The sequence below is a fragment of the Asterias amurensis genome, chromosome 3 (assembly GCF_032118995.1).
Source record: "Asterias amurensis chromosome 3, ASM3211899v1".
Classification (NCBI taxonomy): Eukaryota; Metazoa; Echinodermata; class Asteroidea; order Forcipulatida; family Asteriidae; genus Asterias; species Asterias amurensis.
The window spans coordinates 20,899,555-20,923,560 of record NC_092650.1 but is presented as its reverse complement, the minus strand read 5'-3'; the positions used below and the strand labels follow the sequence as shown (position 1 = coordinate 20,923,560).

The 24,006-nt window shown below is 39.4% G+C and overlaps 1 protein-coding gene across 1 annotated transcript in view; it reads right to left on the bottom strand.

The window, feature by feature from the left end:
• LOC139934598 (25-hydroxyvitamin D-1 alpha hydroxylase, mitochondrial-like) overlaps positions 1–21,234 on the bottom strand; it is a 28,270-nt gene extending 7,036 nt beyond the window's left edge. Inside the window, exons 1-5 of the mRNA XM_071928881.1 lie at positions 20,265–21,234; positions 6,299–6,489; positions 5,714–5,916; positions 4,421–4,624; positions 2,837–3,003 (exon numbers count right to left, since the gene is read on the bottom strand). Coding sequence (XP_071784982.1) covers positions 2,837–3,003; positions 4,421–4,624; positions 5,714–5,916; positions 6,299–6,489; positions 20,265–20,711 — 1,212 coding nt within the window. The 5' untranslated portion in view covers positions 20,712–21,234. The remainder of the gene's footprint in view (positions 1–2,836; positions 3,004–4,420; positions 4,625–5,713; positions 5,917–6,298; positions 6,490–20,264) is intronic.
• Positions 21,235–24,006: the final 2,772 nt, after the last annotated feature.

Sequence of the window (24,006 nt, the reverse complement as noted above, 5' to 3'; positions counted from 1 at the left end):
TGATTTCGAGACCTCAAGTTTAGAACTTGAGGTCTCAAAATCAACTATCTAAACGCACACAACTTCGTGTGACAAGGGTATTTTTTCTTTCATTATTATCTCGCAAGTTCGATGACCGATTGAGCTCAAATTTTCACAGGTTTGTTATTTTATGCATATGTTGAGATACACCAACTGTGAAGACTAGTCTTTGACAATTACCAATAGTGTCCACTGCCTTTAACAAGGCATGGCCTGTTTAGTCTTGGTATCTGGGATATTCACTGGATTTATGCTTTGTCCATTTTATTAATGTCTGACACTGACATGAAGGACATGATCCCCAGCCTTGGTTGAAACAATAGAAGGGTTTGAAAGTTTTAAATGTATTATGAGGCAGAATTATTTCCCTGTATGTTACGTGTATGGTCTGCTATTCACCTATTTTTATTTATTACAAAGGCGGTCTATGGTGAGTTTTTCCCCTGATCTGGGCCCAATTTCATAGAGCCACTAAGCACAAAAATTTGCTTAGCATGAAATTTTGTCCTTGTTAACAACAGGATTACCAACCAAATGTCCATGTGATGTTCAGGATAAGCAAACAACAGCTGATCTCTAGTAACAAGCAATATGCAACAAACAGACATTTTGTTGGTAATCCAGTTTTATCAAGAAGGAAATTTCATGGTAAGCAAATTTTTGTGCTTAGCAGCTCTATGAAATTGGGTCCTGTTGACTCTTCATTGCAGTAAGGAACTTATTATAGGTAATCAAAGGCCTGGAATTTCAACTTTGGGAGGCCAAGGCCATTTCCTATTTTGAAAAGGGCCTTTCAGAAAATCTTGAAGGCTATTTGAAGGGGGCATTAAGACCGAGCACACAAGCACTATCGATCACCGACATCTTGGGCCAAGACTAGCATTTTATAAGCACAGACCAGCTTTCAGATTCCTATCTCTGAATCTAATCTTAGAGGTTTGTATGTTTGTCTTCACTGACCTCTGACCCCAACCCCTACAGTCATGGAACCTATAAACATGACACCAGTCCGTCTATGCCCAGAGCAATTTAGTGGTTGGGTGAAAAAAGGGTTACCTCCCATAGCTTGACCAGTGGGTCTACCTCTAAACTCAGAGGAAGGAGCAGCTGGATGTTTTTTCAGAGTTTAAAGGCACAGACACTATTGGTAATTACTCAAACAAACATTTTAGCATAAAAACTCACTTGGTAAAGAGCAATAGAGAGCTGTTGATAGTATAAAACATTGTGAGAAAGGAAGTAACATAGTTTTTGAGAAAGTAATAATTTCTCACTAAAATATTTGAATTGAATTTGAGACCTCTCAGCTGAGGTCTGGAATTCAAGCACCTGAAAGCACACAACTTGTGCGACAAGGGTGTTTTTTCTTTCATTATTCTCTCGCAACTTTGAAGACCAATTGAATTCAAATTTTCACAAGTTTGTTATTTTGGGCATATGTTGGGATATCAAGTGAGAAGACTGGTCTTTGACAATTACCAAAGGAGTCCTGCGCCTTTAAGTGGTGTTTGTGTATAGAGGTGACCTACTCAGGTCAGTTTTAATAAAGGATTCCCTCAAACTGGTTTACATCAAACATCAGTTGTCAAGTCCGGAATGAGAAAACATTGGTTTTGACATCCATCCCTTTGAACAAAAAAGTTTATACCACTTAGTGTCAATCAAGATGAAGTACAGACTTTCCCAGAAATGTACATGTGAGGTGCCTGTCTTTTGGGTCTGTTGTTCATACCTAATTGTTGGGGCCATAATGGAAGTGAAATCGAACACGTCAAGAGAAGCATTTCACATAAGGGAGTGCATGAAGGTTGTTTTTTGTCTCAGGTCGGTATCTACTACAAAAGTTCACAATGTTTGAAAAAAACTCCCAATGAATGTAGACCATGTACAAAAAACCTGCTGTACTTTCACAAAAGACATTGTGAACATTTCGCCAGGAGGTTTTTTATATTGTGTGAAAATGGCTTTAATTTCAAGCAAACTTGGCTTCTCCTTTTCTCGATTATGACTAGGAACTTGCACAGGTACAAAGGGAGGGTGTACCTGTGTTAGTTACTCCAAATAAATGAATGACCAGAACAAAAACTTATCTTGAGACACATTTTAAGAAACAATTCCCCTTCAAAGAAATGTGGTTTTACAGTGAGAGAGAGATTAACAAAATCAATCTACCAATCTGCATTTGAAACATTTCTCAGATTGTGTTTTCCAATTATTATTATTCCTGCAGATTATTCTTTCTACGTTGTAGGATGCAAATCATTGAACGGTTTCAAAAACCAAAGGTATATTTATAAAATAATTGTTTGTTTTTGATTTGCACTGTAACACTGTAGCACCCCAAAAAAAGAAAAAAACATCATGTATAGGAACTACTGTACATTAAATGAACTGGACACGTTTTGAATTTTTCAAAGACCAGTATTCTCACTTGGTGTACCTCAACATATGCATAAAATAACAAACCTGTGAACATTTTGGCTCAATTGGTCGTCGGAATTGCAAGAGAATAATGAAAGAAAAGACCCTTGAAGCACAACTTTGTGTGCTTCCAGATGCATAATTAATAAAAGGCTTCAGCTGAAGTCTTTTATTATTTAAGTGAGAATACCTCCATCTCAAAACTATGTTACTTCAGAGGAAGCCATTTCTCACAATGTTTTATATGTACTTTCACAGGTCTCCATTGCTCATTGCCAAGTATGTTTTTAAATATAATATGCTAAGAATTACTTTGATTTATTACCAATAGTGTCCAGTGCCTCAAAAAGAACAACAAATAGTTTGAACGAATCAAAAAGTAAAGTTTGCTTACTGTGTCCACCCCAGCTAGTAGAAGCTCACATGCATTGCTGTAAATCTCCTTCATAGTGAGTTGTTTGCTCGAGAGTAAATACGTTAAGAATCCATCCGAATCATGCTCTCCTTCACTTTCTGATTGGGCGGAGATCTCAGCCAATCGGCCATCAACCGCTTTCCTGGCTGTGAAGAAAGAAATTCAAAACAGTTGTTTGAAGTGTCTCTGCCTATGACTTTACCGATCGAAGAACTCTTACAAGAAATATCTTGTAGATGGTTATTATTGCTAGCTTCTTCTCTTTTTCATCCTTCACCCTTTTTTGAGTTTCTAGCTATGGTTTATACCCTTGTTTCGTCTTATCTCAGTTAGTAGCGTTTTTCTTAGTTTCTTTGTCCTGTTTTGTCCAATTGTCTGTTGTTCTGTCCAGTAATTTTTTATAACGCATTTTATACAAGATTTTGTCTTTTCAATAAAAGACAAGGAGACAATTTTGTCTCCTTGTTTTCATTGTGCCGATGAAATAAAGGAGGCATTGTGTGTCTCCTTCAATTATTATTCTAGCAGTTCTTTGTATTCCACCTTATATTACATGATGTATATTTTGCAATAATATGGAAAGAAATGTTGAACTGAATTAGGAAGAGAGCCTGCTTATGGTTTTTGACCTTCAAACTATCAACAGTTCTTTCATTTTTTGTTTTACTTTTTTTATGTACCTTTGGTTTTAGAACTGATTATTGTTCAGAGTATTTAAACCAAAATTTTGAAAAGTGTCTGTGTTTTTTGTGTTTGTATTTACTTTTCACACCAGGGGCCAATTTTATAGAGTTGCTTCAACACAAAAACTAGCCAAGCACAGCAAAATAAGCTAACCAGAAAAAGGTTACCAGCTAAAATACATAGTAGCATCTGTCTGTGGTATCCTGCTTATTGATGCTTAACACAATCTTTCTAAGCAATATTTTCTGCTTATGCAGTGAAATTGGGCCCAAGAAAAGAAATGATGTGTCCTTTTTAAGAAGACTGATAAAATATTGCATTTGAATTGGATTGAGAGGAAGGAAAATTACACATTATCAGCAACAAAAAAAGAAGAAGAAGAATTCATAGACCTTTTTACAATTACCCATTGCACAAGCAAGCGCTAACTATTGAATGAGGTGCATGCTTGTGCAATGGTCTAGCTAGCGATCAAACTTGACCAGCATGCACCTTATTCCAAAGACACTGGACACTATAATTGGTAATTGTCAAGGACCAGTCTTCTCACTTGGTGAATCTCATCATATACAACAATGAAAGAAAAGACACCCTTGTCACATGAAGTTGTGTGCTTTCAGATTCTTGATTTTGAGACCTCAAAATCTGATGGAAATTACTTCTTTTCTTGAAAACTACGTTACTTCAGAGGGAGCCGTTTTTTTTTAATGTTTTCTACTATCAACCTCTCCCCATTACTTGTTATCAAGTAAGATTTGAATATAATTACTAATAGTGTCCACAGCCTTTAATGTGCACACCAAGTTTTTGCGATAAGGTCTATGAAAAACAAAAAAAAACCTGAAATGATCGGATAGGAACTTTGATGGCAGCTCTCACCAAAACTAAAGATGTAGTCCCACGCTGCCTCATGATCCTTCCATGGCTTGAGATTATACTTCCTGAAGAACTCCGGAGACGTTACAAAGAGAATCTGGCCCGACTGGAACATCTGATGGATGGAATCGATGAAGCGCTGAGATTCGGCAGGAATCTGCTTTTCAAGACAACCAATTCTCGTCTCAAACAGAATCTTGAAAATTGCTACGGGAAGCAAGTAGGGTCAGAAATTTTAAAGATTACAATACATCTGATTGATAACATAGACATGTTCAGTCAAATCGACAACAGAGAGCGCTTTCCTGCCTTTGGAATAGTCTTGGCCCAAGATTGCTGACAAGACTATAATCCATACCTGACTGGTTGAGAGTGGACGGCGAGTTGACAACTCAAGCGAGTTGATGTCAAGTTGACGGCAATATGTTAGTGTATTCGCGCGCGATTGCAGACGATACCAGATGGGATTGATTTTTCAAATATTTTGAATTTCAATAGAGCAAACTTGTAAGCATAATTCGGGGAAATATCAGATATTTTCGATCCAAATAATACATTTTAAAATCGTAATTTGCGGTAAAAATCTTAAAGTTTGGTTTTCCGATTAAAAACAGAAAATTTGCATCTCTGTTAAATTTCTTCTGGTTGTGAAGCCAAGGACTCTCAGAGGTGGGACTTAATAATCACTGTACTATAGGAACCCAATGGAGAGAAGACTAGAGAGGAATGTTGTGCTTTTGATGTGGGAGGAAACCCCCATAGAATTAATCCAGAGGGAAAAACCCTTGTAGGGACTGGAAACCCAATCCACATAGTACCCCTGGGGTGACTCGAACCAGGGTCCAGAGGAGGAGAGACCAGGAAAGGTTCCACTATGCAAACCTGACTGCACCTAAATTGTATCCTTACAGAACATAAATTAACAAAGTTTTTGCAACGGGGGGGGGGGGGGGGAGGGAATCCCTTACAAAAAAAAACCTACAAGAATCTTGTAGGAATCAAAGAAGAGACGAAAAATCTATTTTATAAGAATCTAGTAGGAATCCTATTTAAATCCTAAAGGATTCATAGACATTCCATCTATAGATAGGACTTTTTTGTATCGGAAGCTGTTTGAACCAAATCCTAAGCACAATTTTACTGCAGACCTGCAGGCACTGGCATGTGATAGGTGCAAATGTAATCAGAAAATGTATATAATCTTAACTGAAATAATATTTCAGTCAATTCTGTTATTTCATTCAAGAAAATCAAACTGGCGTGCTAGGTACACAACCATTTTGTCAGTATACTCACATTCCATTGACCACTTGTACATCTCATTGGTGAGTTCAGGTACCAGACCTTCCTGGTTATTAGTGACATCCCGAACGTAGCGTAACCTTTCGACCATGTCCCCAATAACTTCATTGATGACCCCGACGTAAGCGCCAACTTTTTGGGGCGGGAGTATTTTCTTGCTGAGTAGACGTCGTGCTCTGTGCCACTGTTGCCCTTCACTTTAAAAAACAACAACAGGTAAACAAGTTTTAAAACTATATACAAATAAAAAAAAGTGGGAAAAAAACATCAAATGTTTAAACCTTTTTCCAGATAAACACCCTAATTCTGAAGTCTTGAAATCAAATTCTCGGAAAATTACTTCTTTCTCAAAAACTATGTTACTCGGTCCTTTAGAGGGAGCCGTTTCTCACAATGTTTTGTACCATCAACAGCTCCCCATTACTTGTTAGCAAGTAAGGTTTTTGCTAATAATTATTTTGAGTAATTACCAATAGTGTCCACTGTCTTTAGCAGCTCCATGCCCTGTGGAAACATTCTGCTGAAAAATATCATGAATAAAACTTTGTCTGATTGTGAACACTATTAATCTCAGCTTACTGTGTGAGCACACCCAAAGACTCGTTGCGATGCATTCTGTACGCTTTCCATGGTTTCATGTCGACCCTCATTGGATACTTGTTGTCATGGCGATACATCAATGCGACCAGCTCGGGGTCAGCAAGGTTAACGAACTCCAATGACCCCAGACGCTCTTTCCATATTGGGCCATATTGCTTGGTGAACGCTATCTGTTGGTGGAACAAAATATTTTAAATAAATTAACCAAGATTTTATAATAATACAATAGACCTGTATCACGGTAGAGCCATCTTGATTAAACTCCATTCCAACTCATTCCAACTCATTGTAACCAAACTGAGGCTGGAGGAAATAATAGTCTTGTGCCATACTGTTATTGGAAACAGGGAACATGACCAAGATGGTGACAGCTTGCTAAAAGTATATTGGCAAAAGTCATGACAGTTTTACCTATAACATTATTCAAGTATGAGTAAGTTACCATGATACCAGTAACAAAACATTTTTGTGTACCCCTACCAACTTCTCCCCCATTATATCTTAATTTAAGTACCAACAAATGTAACAATGACATATCATTGCCAACTTTGTATTTATACAAAGTTGGCAATGATATGACATGCTTACACTTCAAATGGTTTATAAGAAGCATACTGCACTATATAGTAGCATTCAGTTATCTTATAAAAATCACCCTTTTTTAATCATGAACAAAACGAATTGTTTTGGAATTTTTGTCAAGAGCTGAACTATAAAAACACATTGGCATGGTCGAGTGGAGTGCACTACCAGTTTGTTTTGTTTGGGACGCTTGTAAACCCATGGTGTACCCAATTGACACCTTGTTATTATGCCCTAAGCGTATGTTCTGTAATTTACCCCAAGTCACGTTTTTGTATTAAACCCTTAATCATTCCATCACATAAAGGTCAAAGGGTACTAACTACAGCCCATGGTTTTCAGTTCTGCATGTCTAAATATTACTGGAATGATATTTGTAGTGAAACATTACGGACAGGTTGTCAAAATACAAGCTTTGCCAGCATCTTGTTTATGCTGAATGGGAGAATACAACTAATATTGCCTGGTTAAGAAACAAAAAACATAAACTTCGCCACGTTTAAGTTCTGAAGATGTATTTGTGGCTCTCTCAAATTTTGTTTATAGGGGCCCTACACTTAAGTTCTTAAGTTATGAAATTTCTAAAGTTGATGAGTTAATGTGCCAACTTCCACAAGTGAACTTTTCATTACTAGTTTTAGGAATGGAGGTACAATTTTTACAATTCCTAATTTTTTTTTCAATAATGTTATGCCTAAAATGTCTGTAATGCCTCAATGTAACCTTTACCCAAAATGATAGCCTTAACCCAAAATGTAACCCATGCCTTATCGTGCCCTTTAGTATTCCACAGTCAGCACTCAGGATACCAGTTGGATATCCTCGAGCTACACCTTTAGGTAGTAACAGTGTTACATTTAGGTACAGAGCACGGGCTTAGTTAGGCTACATTTATGTCCCATATATGGGTTGTTTAATCTGTGGATTGGACCGATTTATGGGGCTACACTCTGGCATGCTGTATAGTAGACCAAAAACTTCACTACATTTTTGAACGAAATTTATGAGTGCTTATGAGAGATTGCCTCATAAACATCACAATCCCGTGTGGCAGGAGATTCTGTCCCCAGAGATTCTGTCTCCCCATCAGCGAACCGTTTTCGCTCGGCCCCAGCAAAGGCGCTGGGGACGAGAGAACGAACCGTGTACATAATACTTTTGATAGCGCCCTCTTTTGAAATATCCTCCTTCAGGCAGCGTTAACTTTCTGGTGGCCAGATTCTCCTGTACACACGACGGCCACACCCAAAATCAACCCACCAGGGGGATGTTTCCACCAGGGGCATGTCTGTCATGTCTACTCCTGTGTGTGGCTGAAACAGGGTTATCCCCTTGTTCACAGTCCAAAGGGTGAAGGCAGGCCTACGCATCAATTCATCCACTAGAAACTGTGAGCTGGTACGTAGATCTGGATCTGGATCAGTTACTGCAAGCTGCAAGCAATTACAATCTCCCAATTTGGGATGTATAGGTTGCAGGACAGCATCAACTACCTTTCCCAACTATGCATGGAGGTTTCTTCCTCCACGCTTTGAGAACTATAGCATAAATCATCTGATTATTTTGACATAAGACTCACGCCCCCAGGATTTGCGCCTGTGGTCGCAAGTGTTTGTTTGGGTTCTTCTTTTTTCCCCCGCATAAACATCATGAGAAACTCAAATCGGGCCTTGGTCACAATTCTTGAGTTCGCCACTTTGAGAATGTCACTCTTGATGAATGTGTGTTTTTCCCCTTTCTTTTTTTTGTTTTCTTTTATAGTCAAATGCTGATTACAGCCTATTATTGTTATAACCTGCTGTTCCATGAAAAGACGTCAAGGGCATAAACAATGGGATACCAGGTATAAAGAACAATAAATAAACAAATCCATTCAATTTACACAGGTCAATAAACAAATCAAACCTACTGATCCTTAAAATTCTCTAAACCGGATATCCATTAAGTTCACAAAAATCAATAATGCGGTTTTATGGACAAGGGCCAACAAAAAGTCTCTAAAGTAGAATCATGCACCCTCCTGCGTTTACACCTTTCCTTCCCGTAACATAAGTATTCCATCCCCAAAATCAAATTACCACAAAGTAATGCTCGATTAACAGCAAAGGTCATGTGTAAGTTGAGAGACTGGTTTTATTTCCTTGGAAAGTTCACTTAAAGGCACTGGACACTATTGATAATTATTACTCAAAATAATCTTTAGCATAAACTAACTTTGTATACGAGCAATGGAGGCCTTTCATCGTATAAAACATTGTGAGAAACGGCTCCCTCTGCTGAAAATAGCGTCGTTTTTGAGAAAGCGGTAATTTCTCACTCTCAAATAATAACATACTTCAGGCCTACAGAGGGAGTTTTTTCTTTTATTATTTCTCTTGCAACATCGATGACCACCACCGATACACTAAGTGAGAATACTAGTCTTTGGCAATTACCAAGGTGTCAAGTGTCTTTAAAAAGGGGACGCCAATCGGGCTTCACAGATCTTCTGCCCAACGGGGACCTCATTTTGCTGACAAACTCACTTGAAGATTCCAGGAAACTTTGATTGTCTCAGATGACATGAAAATATCTAGGTTTGCGGTTTGTGCTCGGGGCATCACCTGGAATGGACGTCCTTGCTTCTTGAAGACCCTCTAATGAAGAGAGTGACCCCATTACGACTAGCTCAGTACCCGATCTGACTGCTGAGGTCATTTATCGAGGGGGAACCGACGGTGACCAGGGCTCAATTTCATCATTCCTGATTTCGTAGACTTTCTGCACCAGCATATAAAACATTGTGAGAAATGGCTCCCTCTGAAGTGGAGTTTTTTCGAGAAAGAAGTAATTTTCAACGAACTTGATTTCGAGACCTCAAGTTTAGAATTTGAGGTCTCGAAATCAACCATCTAAACGCACACAACTTCGTGTGACAAGGGTGTTTTTTCTTTCATAGTTATCTCGCAACTCCGATGACCAATCGAGCTCAAATTTTCACAGGTTTGTTATTTTATGCATATGTTGAGGTACACCAAGTGAGAAGACTTGTCTTTGACATTTACCAATAGTGTCCACTGGCTTTAACATACTAAAAATCCTCCCCCTCATCGCTTCATACGAAAGGACTTGTACCCCTCCAAAATCAAAACATTCCTGGTATCCAATGTGAGCTCTGAGAAAGTTTTAAGAAAGCGAACAATGGTAGAAAATTTATTGGGAAAACTAATATCGCCTTTTGTATATTATAGATACAGTGAAGTTATTTCGCTACGAAACCTTCTCGAAAACACTTTTTTCCCCCGCGTTTTCGCGTGAATATTGAGACTACGAGTTGGTATTTTTGTGATAAAAACAAAAACATGATCATTGAATCATAATATGTATACAGCATAAATCCCTGTTCCCTGTTATCATCAAATAATGTTGACCTTTTAATATCTTGACTCATGTTTCTTTGTTCTGGTGTGGTTTTGAAAAACAGAACGCACTAAAGGCTTGCCATCTGACCCCAAAACTGTAATCGACCACCAACAAAAGCCTCTTTGTTTACACGTCAGAATCCGTTGTGTTCGAATTCCCATTGTGAACTTGGACATTTCTAGAACGTGGTGCACGTGTGGATATGTGCAAACAAGCAGGATTCTCAGAAACCGAAAACCTTCCTGTATATTTAAGATATAAGTCGATAAGGCGATTTGTCAAACAAGTTTCTCAACAAAGGTGTACCAAGGAGATTGAGATTTCTTCTTGTCTTTCATTATAAAACCTCTTACAAAGCGGAACAAAAACATTAATCGCATTTTGGACGGTAACGTACACTGTACACCACCGACACAGTCAGCAAGTTGCAAGCCAGATGTTGTAATGTATTGTAGGCCTACGACTAAACCTCCCCCTTTTTTTTAGGTACAAAAACCTCCCCTTCTTCTAGACTAAATCGTGTTGTTGTTGTACTACGAAGAATGTTGTAATGTATTGTAGGCCTACTACTAAACTCTCCTCTTTCCTTTTTAAAGGGTCTATGCAACTTGTGTAGGACAAAAAACACAATTCCACAGATTTACACTAAACTTACACAGTTTGAAGATAATGATAGTAGAAAGCTTCCCTGAAAAATATTACGTGCTGAGGTGCTGTACTTTTTGGGAAATGAGTAAAACAATGTCATGAAAATCATTTTCGTCTCGTGAGACGAAAATTATTTTAATCATTTACAAACGTATTTTCATGACACTGTTTTACTCATTTCTCAAAAACTACAGCACCTCAGTAAGTAATATTTGAAGGGAAGCTTTCCACTATCACTATCTTCAAACCCTGTTTAATGTATATCTATGGACATTTTAAAAAGGTACCCAAATTCTTGATGTCTTCAGAAGATCAGTTTCTGCTTCCTTTGACCTGATACTGCAAGATCTTTGCATGGCATCAATATAAACTAGTGCACCACTGACATGCTGCAACCTTATAAATTTCTTTAAAGGCATGGAAACTATTGGTGATTGCACAGAATAATTGTTAGCCTAAAAACTTGGGCCTACTTGGCAAAGAGCTTGATAAAACATTGTGAGAAACGGCTCCCTCTGAATAACGTATAGTTTTTCAGAAAGAGGTAATTTCTCACTCATATAAAATACTTCAGACCAGATGTCTTTTTATTAGGAATCTGAAAGCACTTAATGCAACAAGGGAGTTTTGTCTTTCATTTTTCTCTAACAAATTCGATGACCAACTGAACCCAAATTGTCACTGGCTTGTTATTTTATGGTGCATAAATATGTTGGGATACACCAAGTGAAAAACTGCCAATCTTGTTCAGCGCCTTTAAGGGATCAGAGTAGATGAAGAAAAGGCCAGTCCGCAGCGTCGTTCTTGGATGAGCTTTGTAAGACTAATCTTCACCAGAACAATTCACTGTGAGGTTACTCTATGTCAAGACCTCCTCAACTCAAGACCGTTAACGTTCCATAGGCTTATCATCTTTTCGACCTTCCTTTAACACGTAATATAAGCAGCTTTGGGAATTCTGTTGAATATCAAAATAGGCCAAAAGCGACGGTATAGGCCTAAGTGCTTGTCATGAAGTCCAACCCCCTTTTTATGGAATCAAGGCTAAGTAATACTGATTGTAAAAACAACCATCTTTTTTAAACGCATCTTTGGAGTTTTACTTCTATAAGACATATCCTAACTGTGAGGCATTTTTCACGTTCAAAATCAAAGACCACTTTGCGAAATGATTTTAGGTTAAGTTAAAACCAACGAACACTGGTCTACTTCCAGTAACACATAGGCAAACTATAGATAAGATACAGTAGATTTAGGGCTGATAAAAAAACTAAAACCCGTTTGTTTTAGTCATCTTCGACTTTAACACCTAAAAAGTATCCCGTATAAAGGCGCATGAGGCTCGTTTGGTAAAATTAATGTCAAAGACCAGTACTCCCACTTGGAGTATCTCAACATATAAGTATGCATACAATAACAAATCTGTGAACACTAATTGAGCAAAATTGGACATCGAAGTTGCAAGAAAATAATAAAAGAACAAACACACTTGTTGCACAATTTTGTGTGTGGTTTCAGAGGACTGACAACAGACTTCAAGTCTTTTCTAGGCTCTTTTCTAGACTCTGAACATGTACCTCTTTCTCACGAAACTACACGTTACTCCAATGGAGTCGCTCTTCCCAAGCTGTTAAACAGGGTTATGACCTTTCCCTATGGTGCTAATATCATTAGCTCTCCGTTGTTCGTTACCAAGTTAGTCTGTATGCCAACATATTTATATTTTGACTAATTACCAAAAGTGTCCAGTGCCTTTAACTAAAAATCCAGAGAGCGTATAATTAACTTTTGAAGGCATGTGTACCAGTTACCCAAAGCAGGTCGGTATCCTTGATGTTATGTGTGTAATGAATATAGGCCCATAATGATGTACACAAACAGCTGAATGTAGTTTTGCCTCATTTAAACAACTTGGGATTGTCACCGGGTAGTGAACCCACCAACAAAAGATGTTTTCCCGAAGTCGAAACATCCAAAGGGCAAGACTATTCTTACTTTTGATAATTGCGAGTTCTTCTTTTACCTTCAATGTTTATAAATCACTCTCATTATCTATTACAACCGAACCAGGGTCGAGACGTCATCAAAGAGAGAGGATAGCTGGCCCCAAATGACCAGCCTTGTAAACATGTTTAAGAGCTCCTTGTCTGTTGTCTTCCCTCCTCTGTGATCTGCGATTTCTTTTCAGAACCCCCATCTTGGACAGTCACCGAAGCAGGCGTTAGCTACGGCTGGGTGCTTTGACAATCCAGCACAGTGTACAGCCCAAGATGGGTAGGGAGTGACTGACCGGGAGTGCGTGACCTCCTTTTATTTATGGCAAAAAGATTCCACCAAATCAATTCACTGTCCATGGAAAAACCCTAAAATAACTAACTTTTCTGATAATTTTTGAGATGAAAACAGTCTTGGGTGAGCCCAAACTTCCACAAGCTTGTTATGGTATGTCTGTGACATCATTCCAAATGTATGTCATTTGAAATCATTTAACTTATGACTTTAAAGGCACTGGACACGTCTGGTAATATTGTCAATTCTCAGTATTCTCAATTTGTGTATACTGGGGTTCAATTGGTCATCAAATTTACAAGAGAATAATGAAGAAAAAACCCTTCTTGCATAATGGTGTGTGATTTCAGATGCATAATAAAAGGCTTCAGCTGAAATATTTTTATTGGAGTGAGAAATTACCTTTTTCAAAAAAAAAAAAAAAAAAAAAACGCTACTTCAGAGGAAGCTGTTTCTCACAATGTTGTAGATTATCAACAGCTCTCCATTGTTCATTACATGTAAGTTGTTATGCTATCAATTATTTAGAGTAATTACCAATAGTGTCCAGTGCCTTTAAAAAGGTCACACTAGAAAAATGACACCACACCAGAATTCGAGCGTCTCCTCCCAGAATTGCCATCAGAATAGGTTGATGTCCCGCAAGGGTTGAGTCGAGCAATCATGCCGTCACTTTAACCTAAATCTACGGAGTCTCGACCCCTGAATGGAGGTCGACAGCCGCTGGGTTGCTCCACACGCCGTGTGAGGATGCCGGTCTTAAGGATCAGAGTTAAGAACTTGGTGCTGAGATGTTGCCTTTTCATCCCTACCGACAGCTTTATTGGGTTCCCCCGATTTAATTTTCTACCACGGGGTACTTTTATATTGGTATCGTGTACAACCGTGGCGTGTCACAGGTGAGCTGATTCCGCCGTCTTATAAGCGCCAAGACCAGGCGAGATGAGTTGACAGTATAGAGGTGTAAATATAGGCCAATATCACACGTTCACAACAGAATTAACATTATGAGGCGGTCTTGAATAAGATGTTTAAACATAAATTTCAGGCCTGATACTTCGCGGAGGCAACGAAGGTGATTGCCTCAATGCCCCCTGGTCAAAACATGCTCCAGCAAAATGTACATGTTCCTCATAGGATGCCCCTTTCTATGAGTGAAAATGCCTTTGTGCCCTTGCCCTTTCAAAAACGAAGCATCAGGCCTGATATTTTTGGAATGGACACGCTCAGAAAATATGGCAGAGCTGGAATAGCATGAAGGGCTATGGCTCTCTGATGCCCCGGTCATGGCCTTGGTGCCCCTTCAAAAATTGCCCATGGACTTGAGATTTTCCAATGTAAGTGCCCTTTGCTATGAAATGGTCTTGCACTCTAAAAAGATGAATTTCAATGCCTGGAACGGTACACAGAAACGTGCAGATCTGTTGAGTTTGGAACCCTTAAAGACACTGGACACAATTGGTATTCTCAACATGCATCTCAACATGATCATAGTTTTTTTTTTTAATGTGAAAACTTGAGCTCAATTTGGTCATCGAAGTTGCGAGATAGTAATGAAAGAAAAAACACCCTTGATACACGACATTGTGTGCTTCAGATGCTTGATTTCGAGACCTCAAAATTCTTATTCAAATTCGTTGAAAACTAGTTCTTTCTAGAAAACTACGTCACTTCAGAGGGAGCCGTTACAGTGTTTTATATACCATCAACCTCTCCCCATTACTCGTTACTACGCAAGGTTTTATGCTACTAGTTATTATGAGTAATTACCAATAGTGTCCACTTCCTTTCATGTATCAATTATACGACTGCAGACATAAAACAGTTGCCAAGTGAATGCTAGATAAATGGATCGAAATGCGAGGAGAAATGCGTAAGTATAGCTGCTCAAAAAATGGGTATAGTTTGCTTGAGTGAGTTTATACAAATCAATTTCCAAACCGCCCTGAGAACGATCAACATTATCTGGTGAGCTTGGAACCTAACGATTATTATTGTCCAAACTACGTCTGCCGACATATAGTTGGCAAGATAAATTAATCGAAATACGAGGAGAAATAAAGGCAGCTCATTAAAAAACAGTAAAGCTTGCTAAACTGGGTTACCAAATCAATTTCAAATATAATGTGTTGAGTTTGGAACCCCCTGTCACAACTACGACTGCCGCCATGACTATAGTTGGCAAGATAAATAAGGGCAAGCACGGAGGAATAAATTCCTCCATGTGGCAAGGTATGAATCGAAATACAAAGAGAAATAAAGCAGCTCAATAAAAACATTATAGCCTAATCTAATGGGTTATAAAATCAATTTCAAAAAACACCCTAAGTGGTTTAGAACCCCTAACGATTATTAATGTCTCAACTTTCAGACTGCAGACAATTTTGGGATATTACTGCAGCTAATCTCGTCCTAATTTATCTTACTTTCTGATGGTGAATGTACGACAACCCCTTCTGTGTTGAACAATAACCCAGACAGTTCGTTACCTTCAAAATTAATGGATCATCGCCATGAGAAAAGGGTAACCACCCGCCCCTTGTCTAATTCTACCCCCATGTATACACGAAGAACGCCAGACACATTATTGTCCCCGCAATTAAATCCAAGGTTTACAAAAGCAGGACAATAAACGCCAGGCTCGGGCTGACAAAAACAGATTCGATTAAAAAAACACGATGGGGTTTTGGGATTGTGGTGAGCTCCCTGATGCCCGGTCTTTTAAATAGAATGCGGCAGAGAGAGATTATGTCCCCGTGTAATTAACGCGTTTTACCCGTAAGGTGTCCCAAAACGTGTCGCCTCAACTCCCAGGTCTTTCACTCCTCATCGAACGATTTGTAAATTTCTCTAAATGAACTTTCAAAGCACGCTCTTTTTTTTCTCTTTTTTTTCTTCCTTTTTTTTTTTTTTTTTTTTTTTGGGGGGGGGGGGGGGCGTTTGGCGTTGCCTGAAAGTGTATTCACCCTGTTTACTCTTAATTTTACTAGAAGTGAGCACTTCACAATGGGTACGCCCCCTTTTCAAGACATCAAAGGACGCTACAGGAGCCATGCGAGGACACGAACATTGCGTAATCACCAATTAACCTACCTGTACCAGAGCAAACCTTGCCCCTAAAAAACACCCAGGACGATCGAGGGGTTGAGAGACCTCTTCTTCAACACGTTTCTTTTATCTAGGGGCTGCTCTTTCACAACCTGTGGAGTAGTTTGTTGTAGGTAAAGTGGGCCTTTGCCGTTGGCGTATTGTCAGTCTGACCGGAATTGTTGCCGATTTTCTGCCTCAGCAATTCTCACGTGCGGTCCTGACCGGTAGTACCCATCTTGCCATCAAGGTAAAAAATAGATGGGGACATAATGTAAGGAGTAAGGGGTCCTTGCTCTCTGCTGACTGGAGAGTCCACAGGTCCTTATTCAGTGAACATAACGCATTGACGAAGGCCAGGAACAAGACTCTGTTCATGCCTCAAAAATACAGTTAAACAGGTTTCGTGACAAACAAAAGTGTTGGAGGCTTTGCAGCTTTACGGCTTTACCCGTTGGTAACAATAATGAGGACTAATTTAAACGGGATTTTATAAAAAGATGAATGAAATTGAAAAGGGACATAATAATGGACCATCATGACACAACAGACGAAGTGGAAAGAGGTAAGGGGGTAAAAACCGGATTACTTGTTCATTCACAGAAAAATCTTCATCATTAACGAAATTCTCATTTTATAGAATCTGTTAATTCCCAAGCTTCGTTTAAACTTATCCTATTCAAATCATGGAGGGAAAAAATGTTCTAATCGATAATTCACACTTCGGGACCGCCATCGACCGCCATCAGACTTCAAAAGAAGCTCCACAAAATAACCGCTAAGGTTTTACGTTATAGGCGCGAAAAGTAAATACTTTTTAATGGGGTTTTTGACCACGTCGTCTGATGTGGGTTGCCTGAGGCGGTATACAAACGAAGTGTATTGACTATCAATTAATAATGTACATGTACTCTTATTACTGCTAAGCAGGTCGGGCAGGACAACAGCACGAGTCACCAAAAAGTCCCTGTTCACAAAGTCACAACAAGATAGTTTTGTCAATTTGGACATAATATCCAAAAGGGAACGATCATGTAAAAAGAACATGGTAAAACAAACGTAAATTTCAAAGGAAGTTTACAAGATCATTGTCTACGAGCTGGTGAAGTGCTGGCTCTCGATAAAAGTGTGATTTAAAATAGCAATGCACCCTTTCTGCATGGAACATCTAAGGACCAAGAAGATGTCTGTTTGGGGCAACATTTCAGCCAATGTTTTCATAGTAATTACTCAAAATATTTGTTGCCATAAAAAATACTTGTTAACAAGCAATGGGGATATGTTAAAAGTGTAAAACATTGTGAGAAACAGCTCCCTCTGATTCTGAAGAAACGTAGTTTTCGAGAAAGAACACACAACTTTTTTCATTCATGACTGTCTGAGTTTAAAGGTACTGGACACCAATAGTAATAACTCAAAATAATTGTTGGCATAAAAGAAAATCACAAGCAATTGAGAGCTGTTGATAGAATAAATTAGAACATTGTGAGAAACTGCTCCCTCTGAAGAAACGTAGTTTTCGAGAAAGAAGTCAGTTCTGAGGTCTCGAAATCAAGCATCTGAAAACACACAAGTTTGTCTGACAAGGGTGTTTTTTCTTCCATTATTATCTCGCAGCATCGATGACCAATTGAGTTCAAATGTTCACATGTTTATTATTTGGTGCATATGTAGAGATACACCAAGTGAGAAGACTGGTCCATGACAATTACAAATAGTTTCCAGTGACTTTTAGTGAGTCTGTTCGTTGTAGAAAGTTTCCGTAACTCTGATTTTTTGTAGTGAGTGGAAACATAATTAGATTTAACCCACGCAACTGAAATATGACGTCTCCTTAAATTTACTCAAATAAAAAAAGGGAGGGGACGGTCATAAACATTTCATCATTAAAGTCTTTAAAATGTCATCCATCACAAAAATACTGATCAACCTTTCACTAACACTTTAACAGAGTCATAAAATATCTGACCACAAGCATTATAGTTCTGCGGTTTGTTGAGCGTAGGCTGTAACCGCTGTCATGTAAAAACATTTCCAAAGTTCGTCGTTGGGGTCTTCATACAACTTTTTTCATTCAAGACTGTTCAAGTTTAAAGGCACTAGGAACTCAAAACAATTGTTACCATAAAGACGTAATTGGTAGTGGGCAATGGATACTATAAAATACTGAGAGAACGGCTCCCTCTGAAGTAACGTTGTTCTCGAGAAAGGAGTAATTTCTCACTGAAATAATAACTTGAATTGAATTTGAGTCCTCAGAGCTGAGGTCTCGAAATCGAGCATCTTAATTAAACCACACAACTTGTGCGACAAGGATGTTTTTTCTTCCATTCGACGAACAATTGAGTCAAAATGTTCACAGATTTTAACAATTACTAAAGGTGTCCAGTGCCTTTAATATTGGATTGGGTCCTTACTCTCGCAGTGGACGAAAAATATTGATGCGGCAAAAACAGTTTTAAGATGGGGCCAGACGAGGGCATGATAAATACCAAACTTGGGACCGACAGTATATGGGGCCTGTCGATTTGTATCAAGGATGTAACGGTTGTAGAAAATAATTATATTTAACTCTATTTTAAATACTCGATACGAATACCATGGTAAAAATCCAAGTCCTATTTGAAAAAAAAAGTATGTCTGAAATACTAAAGATGTAAGAGACTGCCCCACCCCTCCCACTTTCAATTTTCGCCATCTATATATATGTGCCCATGAACGTGTGCTAAAAGTGGGCGAAGCACAAACATGTTTCGTCGTTTGGCCGAATTCGCGGACAAAACCTTTGACTAAAACGTGATGCCACGTGATGGTTTATAATTCGTCACGTACATAGCTCGTGGTCCTCAACGGTATGCTACCAAGAAACGTCTTCAACAATTTGTCTAAAATCTGCTTAAAAGATGTGTGCCTTTATTTGCTATTGATCAGCAGCGTTAAACCTTTACATGCTCAAATGGACTCGGGAGATAAGCCCCATTAACTAGTGATAAAAGGAACACATTGATACAGACTGATTTGATCTGTCAAACATGCAGGCCAGATACTTCACGGAGCGGAGGCCATTGCCTCCATGCCCCGGTTGTTGCCTTGGTGCCCGTCAAATGCTATCAGTAGAAATTTACAATTTTCCTCAACAGGGGGCCCTTTTACAAAAGAGAAAATGCCCTGAACCTGAGTAAAGGTGTACCCATTGGTCAAATGACAGCAATCTTTTTAATATTAGGTAATTTCGTGACGGATTACCATCTTATGGCGAAAGGAAGGGAGGGGGGGGCTCCAATTATGTTTTTAAAAGTAGGGGACCTACAAGTGCGAAAGTAAAACTCATGAAGACAACACTTTATAACTAGTTACTTCACACTTGAACTATACAAGGTGAAAGTTGACCCGGATTTCGGGTCCCATAATAAGGGGCCTGACTCGTTTCTGGGTCAAGATGACTCGGAATCCGGGTCAAAGTTGGCCCAAGAAAAGGTCAGACCATGGAGGTCACACATAATTTTTTTTTGTAATTCGGTGTATAAAGCACTGACCGGGTCAGCCCACAGTCAGCCTGACCCGTGAGTCACGCCCCGTGTGACCCGGAATCCAAGTCAATTCTGACCAGTTAGATTTTAAGGCAGTGGACACTACTGGTAATCGAATACTCAAAATAATTGTTAGGGCTCCATTGTTAGCTTACAAACTTACTTTGGAACACGCAATGGATATAGAGAAACATTGTGACTCGCAACTTCGACGACCCATTGAGTTCAAATTTTCACAGGTTTGTTATTTTGTGCATATGTTGAGATACACCAAGTCAGAAGACTGGTCTTTGACAATTACCAAAGCTGTCCAGTGTCTTTAAGAGTGTCGGCCTATGTATTGGCCTATATCTTTTTGTATGATTTGTTTGTAAAAAAAAGTTTTGTTTGTTCGAAAATAAGCTTACCTGATGTTCGTAAATGCGACTGAGGCCATTTCCAACCAAGTATGTGCCAAGCGTACCGATGAAAGGCCAGCCCTTGGGCCCAGGAATCTCATCAAATGACCGCACCTTTAGATCGACATCTTGTTGCTTCGGAGTGTGACTCTCCTCGGTTGAGTTACCGTGCCTAACGGGGCAGACACCCCACGACTCGGCCCTTTGATTTACGGTGGAGGCAGTGGTTCCGGCCGCATTAGTGGCTGTAGTTGCATCAGCGCCCGATACAATAACTTCATGCATCTGTTGTACGGTGTTAATGTCCGGGGAGTGGGTCTGCTCACTGCCGTGGGGCTCTGGTGGTGGTGGTGGGGATGGACGCTGCCTGGGCACGGCAAGTGTGCTTGCTGATTGTCGGGACGACCGAAGTCGTGATGCCGACGCAAATATACGGGAAACTTGTTTCGATGACATAATCAATGGTACAGGAACCTGTCAACTTGAAGAGAAAGTTTTTCAAAAGTCCAAGAACTTTCAGTTCGCTCTTCCGCTATACCAAATTTCTGGGTTTACTAAAACAAATTCTGGTATACTCTACTTCGCTAAAATACAATAAACTCATTCACGAGTAGGCTACAGCTCCAGTTGACAATCAAAGCTAGCTGGACATATTTCTTGACAACGCCAACTAGAAGAAGATTCCGCGGAAAAGGTGTTAGTGGTTTGCCAATTCCTGCTGGAATGTTCAAGAGGGCGGCGGAAGCGGGCGAGGTGCAAATAAACAACCGAGTGTTCTCAAAACTGCCAAAAAATACCGATCGAAGATCCGCGATCTTTCCAAAGTAGAGCAACACACGTGCACACCACCAACTTGCGTCTCTCTGTGACACCTCCTTGATCTGTGAATGTAGGCTTACCTTTGTGACTGAGACACGGCCTGCTGCATGCTGCGGACGGTCCAGTAATTACACACTCGGGATTCCCTGGCCTCGCTTCATAACTCTGCGGTGATCGAATTCCCCCAGTGTTGCATTCCATGTGTGAAGCACGTGACACGGGCGCTGGATGACAACAAACTTTCTACTTTGCGTGAGTGCGTGCACGGAGCAACCCTTTTCGAAACCACGGCTTCAGCTTTGGATTTGGCTCAGGCTATAGGTTGTCCCCGCGGTTGTTTTTGACAATAATGCGCGTGCTTTGCGTACGTGCTTGCAGGGCTTCAGACGAGAGGACATAGCCCGAAGCCGAATTCAAAGCAGAAGCCGTGGTTTCGAAAAGGGCCATAGTCGTGGCTCTACATCATGCCTTCCCCTATCTCGAATCTGATTGGATGATATTCTCGCTCGAAGTTACTTACAGAATCTGTCCCACAGGGATTTGAGTTAATGACATAATTTGGTTTTTCCACTGTATACAAATAGGCGTTACCAATATGCAAAACCAATAGCATAGTTATGTCATATCCACACTAGATGACACAACTTTCCACCAAGGTTCATGGTTCATTTATTTGCCAAAGGATCAAAATACAGTAGATAGATTAAAACAAACATGATGACACTGCAGATATATCAACTAATGGCACTGGACATTATTGGTAATTACTCAAAATAATTGTCAGCATATAACAACTTAGTTGGTAACGAGCATTGGAGAGCTGTTGATAGTATACAACATTGTGAGAAACGGCTCCCTCTGAATCTGAAGTAACGCAGTTTTTTTAAGCATCTGGAAGCAATGTTGTGCAACAAGGGTGTTCTTTCTTCTATCAAATTTCATTTTTCTCTTGCAACATCGATAAGCAATTGAGTCAAAATTTTCACAAATTAATGTTATCTTATGCATATGAAATACACCAAGTGAGAAGACTGGTGTTTGACAATTACCAATAGTGTCCCTGCCTTTAAAGGAGCCACATACAACCCCCCCCCTACCCATTTAAAGCCCCCTTTCACACGAGAGCAATTTAGCAAGGGTCCCTTGCTAAATTTAATGTGTGGTTGGAAAATGTAGCAATGTCTGACAAGAATTTCCAAGAGAACTTGGACAGTATTAACAAACTGCTGTCCTTTCACCAGAGGTTCATTTTGTCACATTTTACAACCATGCTACAGTTTAGCAAGGATCCCTTGCTAAACTGCTTTCGTGTGAAAGGGGCTCAAGAGTGTATGCTACTTTACCAATAGCGGCATTTACACGCGTAAAGGCGATCGGATTACTGCCAACCTGTTCACTGGTTGCCTAGTAACACAGTCACAGTAAACAGATTTACGATGACGTCACACTACATACTGCGAAACAGTTACACACGTCACACACGTAAAACTAGACGCGAAGCCACAGTTTACTTCTCAGAATATCGTGATTATTTTATAAACCGATGAGCTGTAAACTATGAATAAGAAAACAAGAATGGATCCGCCCAAAACCATCCCTCAAGAAAAACCACATTTCATGATCTCCTAGCCCCCCCCCCCCTAATATCCGGAAAAGTCCCCCAAACCACACAAACTCCCTGCAGGTATTGTCAAAGTTCACCGCAGATCGTAAATCAGAATATCCCGTCCTAAATATATAAGTATTACGGAGTAGATGGTTATGTGTAAAAATTGTCAATCAGACAGTAGGAAAACAAACTTTTTAGAATCAGTCTGTTGCTGATTAAGGCCAAACTTATCTTAGTGGCGGCATTTTAAAATATTCATGTCAATGACCTCTGAACAAGGATGAGGAAAATTCCCATGACAATTTTGATATTGATTAGTTTTTGATATTGATTGTGTATACTTGTATTTTGATATTGATTGTGTGTATTTGTATTTGTATTTGGCCAGTGGATGTCAAGATTCTATGTTTTTTTTTAACGAGGATACTAAATAAAATCTAATCTAATTCATCTCGTTTTCGTACAGTACACAGCCACTTGTGAAGATGGAACTCGTTTATTGCTCCGTGGGCGTTCATACAAATGTATAAAGGTGTTCCTTTTTTGACACATTCGCTAATAACACAAAATGTATATAATTAGCATTACCACAACTTTGGCAATGAGCATTGGAGAGCAGTATGAGACACGGATCACTCTGAAGAAACGTAGTTTTTTGGGGGAAAGAGGTAGGCCTAATTTTTCATTCAAAATATCTTTGAATCAGAGAAGCCTACTTCATGCACTCGTTACAACAATGGTATTTTTCTTCTTCTTTATTTATTTGCAACTATGATGACCAACTGAGACGAAATATTCACAGGTGTATAACACACCTGGTTGTTTGGGTACACCCCAAGTGAGAAACTTGGTCTTGGACTATCACCAATGTTTCCATTGAACTATCTCTGTCCTTACTCTATGATTGAACGGAATGAGAGCTAAATTTGTAATTTCGTGTCCCCAGATGCCAAACATCACGCTCATGACATATTTTTGCCATTGAAGTTGTTCCCTTATACTTTTTGTCGAGCTTGGCGTACTACTCACTTGCTGACTAGGAATCTGTACGTATCTGGTTTTAATTTTCTCGCTGGTTTTTCAGCAGTTCTGTGAAATCCGCCTTTAGGGTTTTTGGCCGCAGAAAAAAACAAACACTCAAAAAGCACCACAGACATGAAAAACAAGGATGGTTCCAAGTTGCGAAAAGCGAGGTCGTATTGCATGCTCTCTATGGTCGGTTGAAGAAGCATGGAGGTTGAAGTACTGGACAAAAAGATGAGAATTTTGAAACATTTTGTCGGGTCCATTCAAAAAGAAAAGAAAAGTAGGACAAAGAATTGG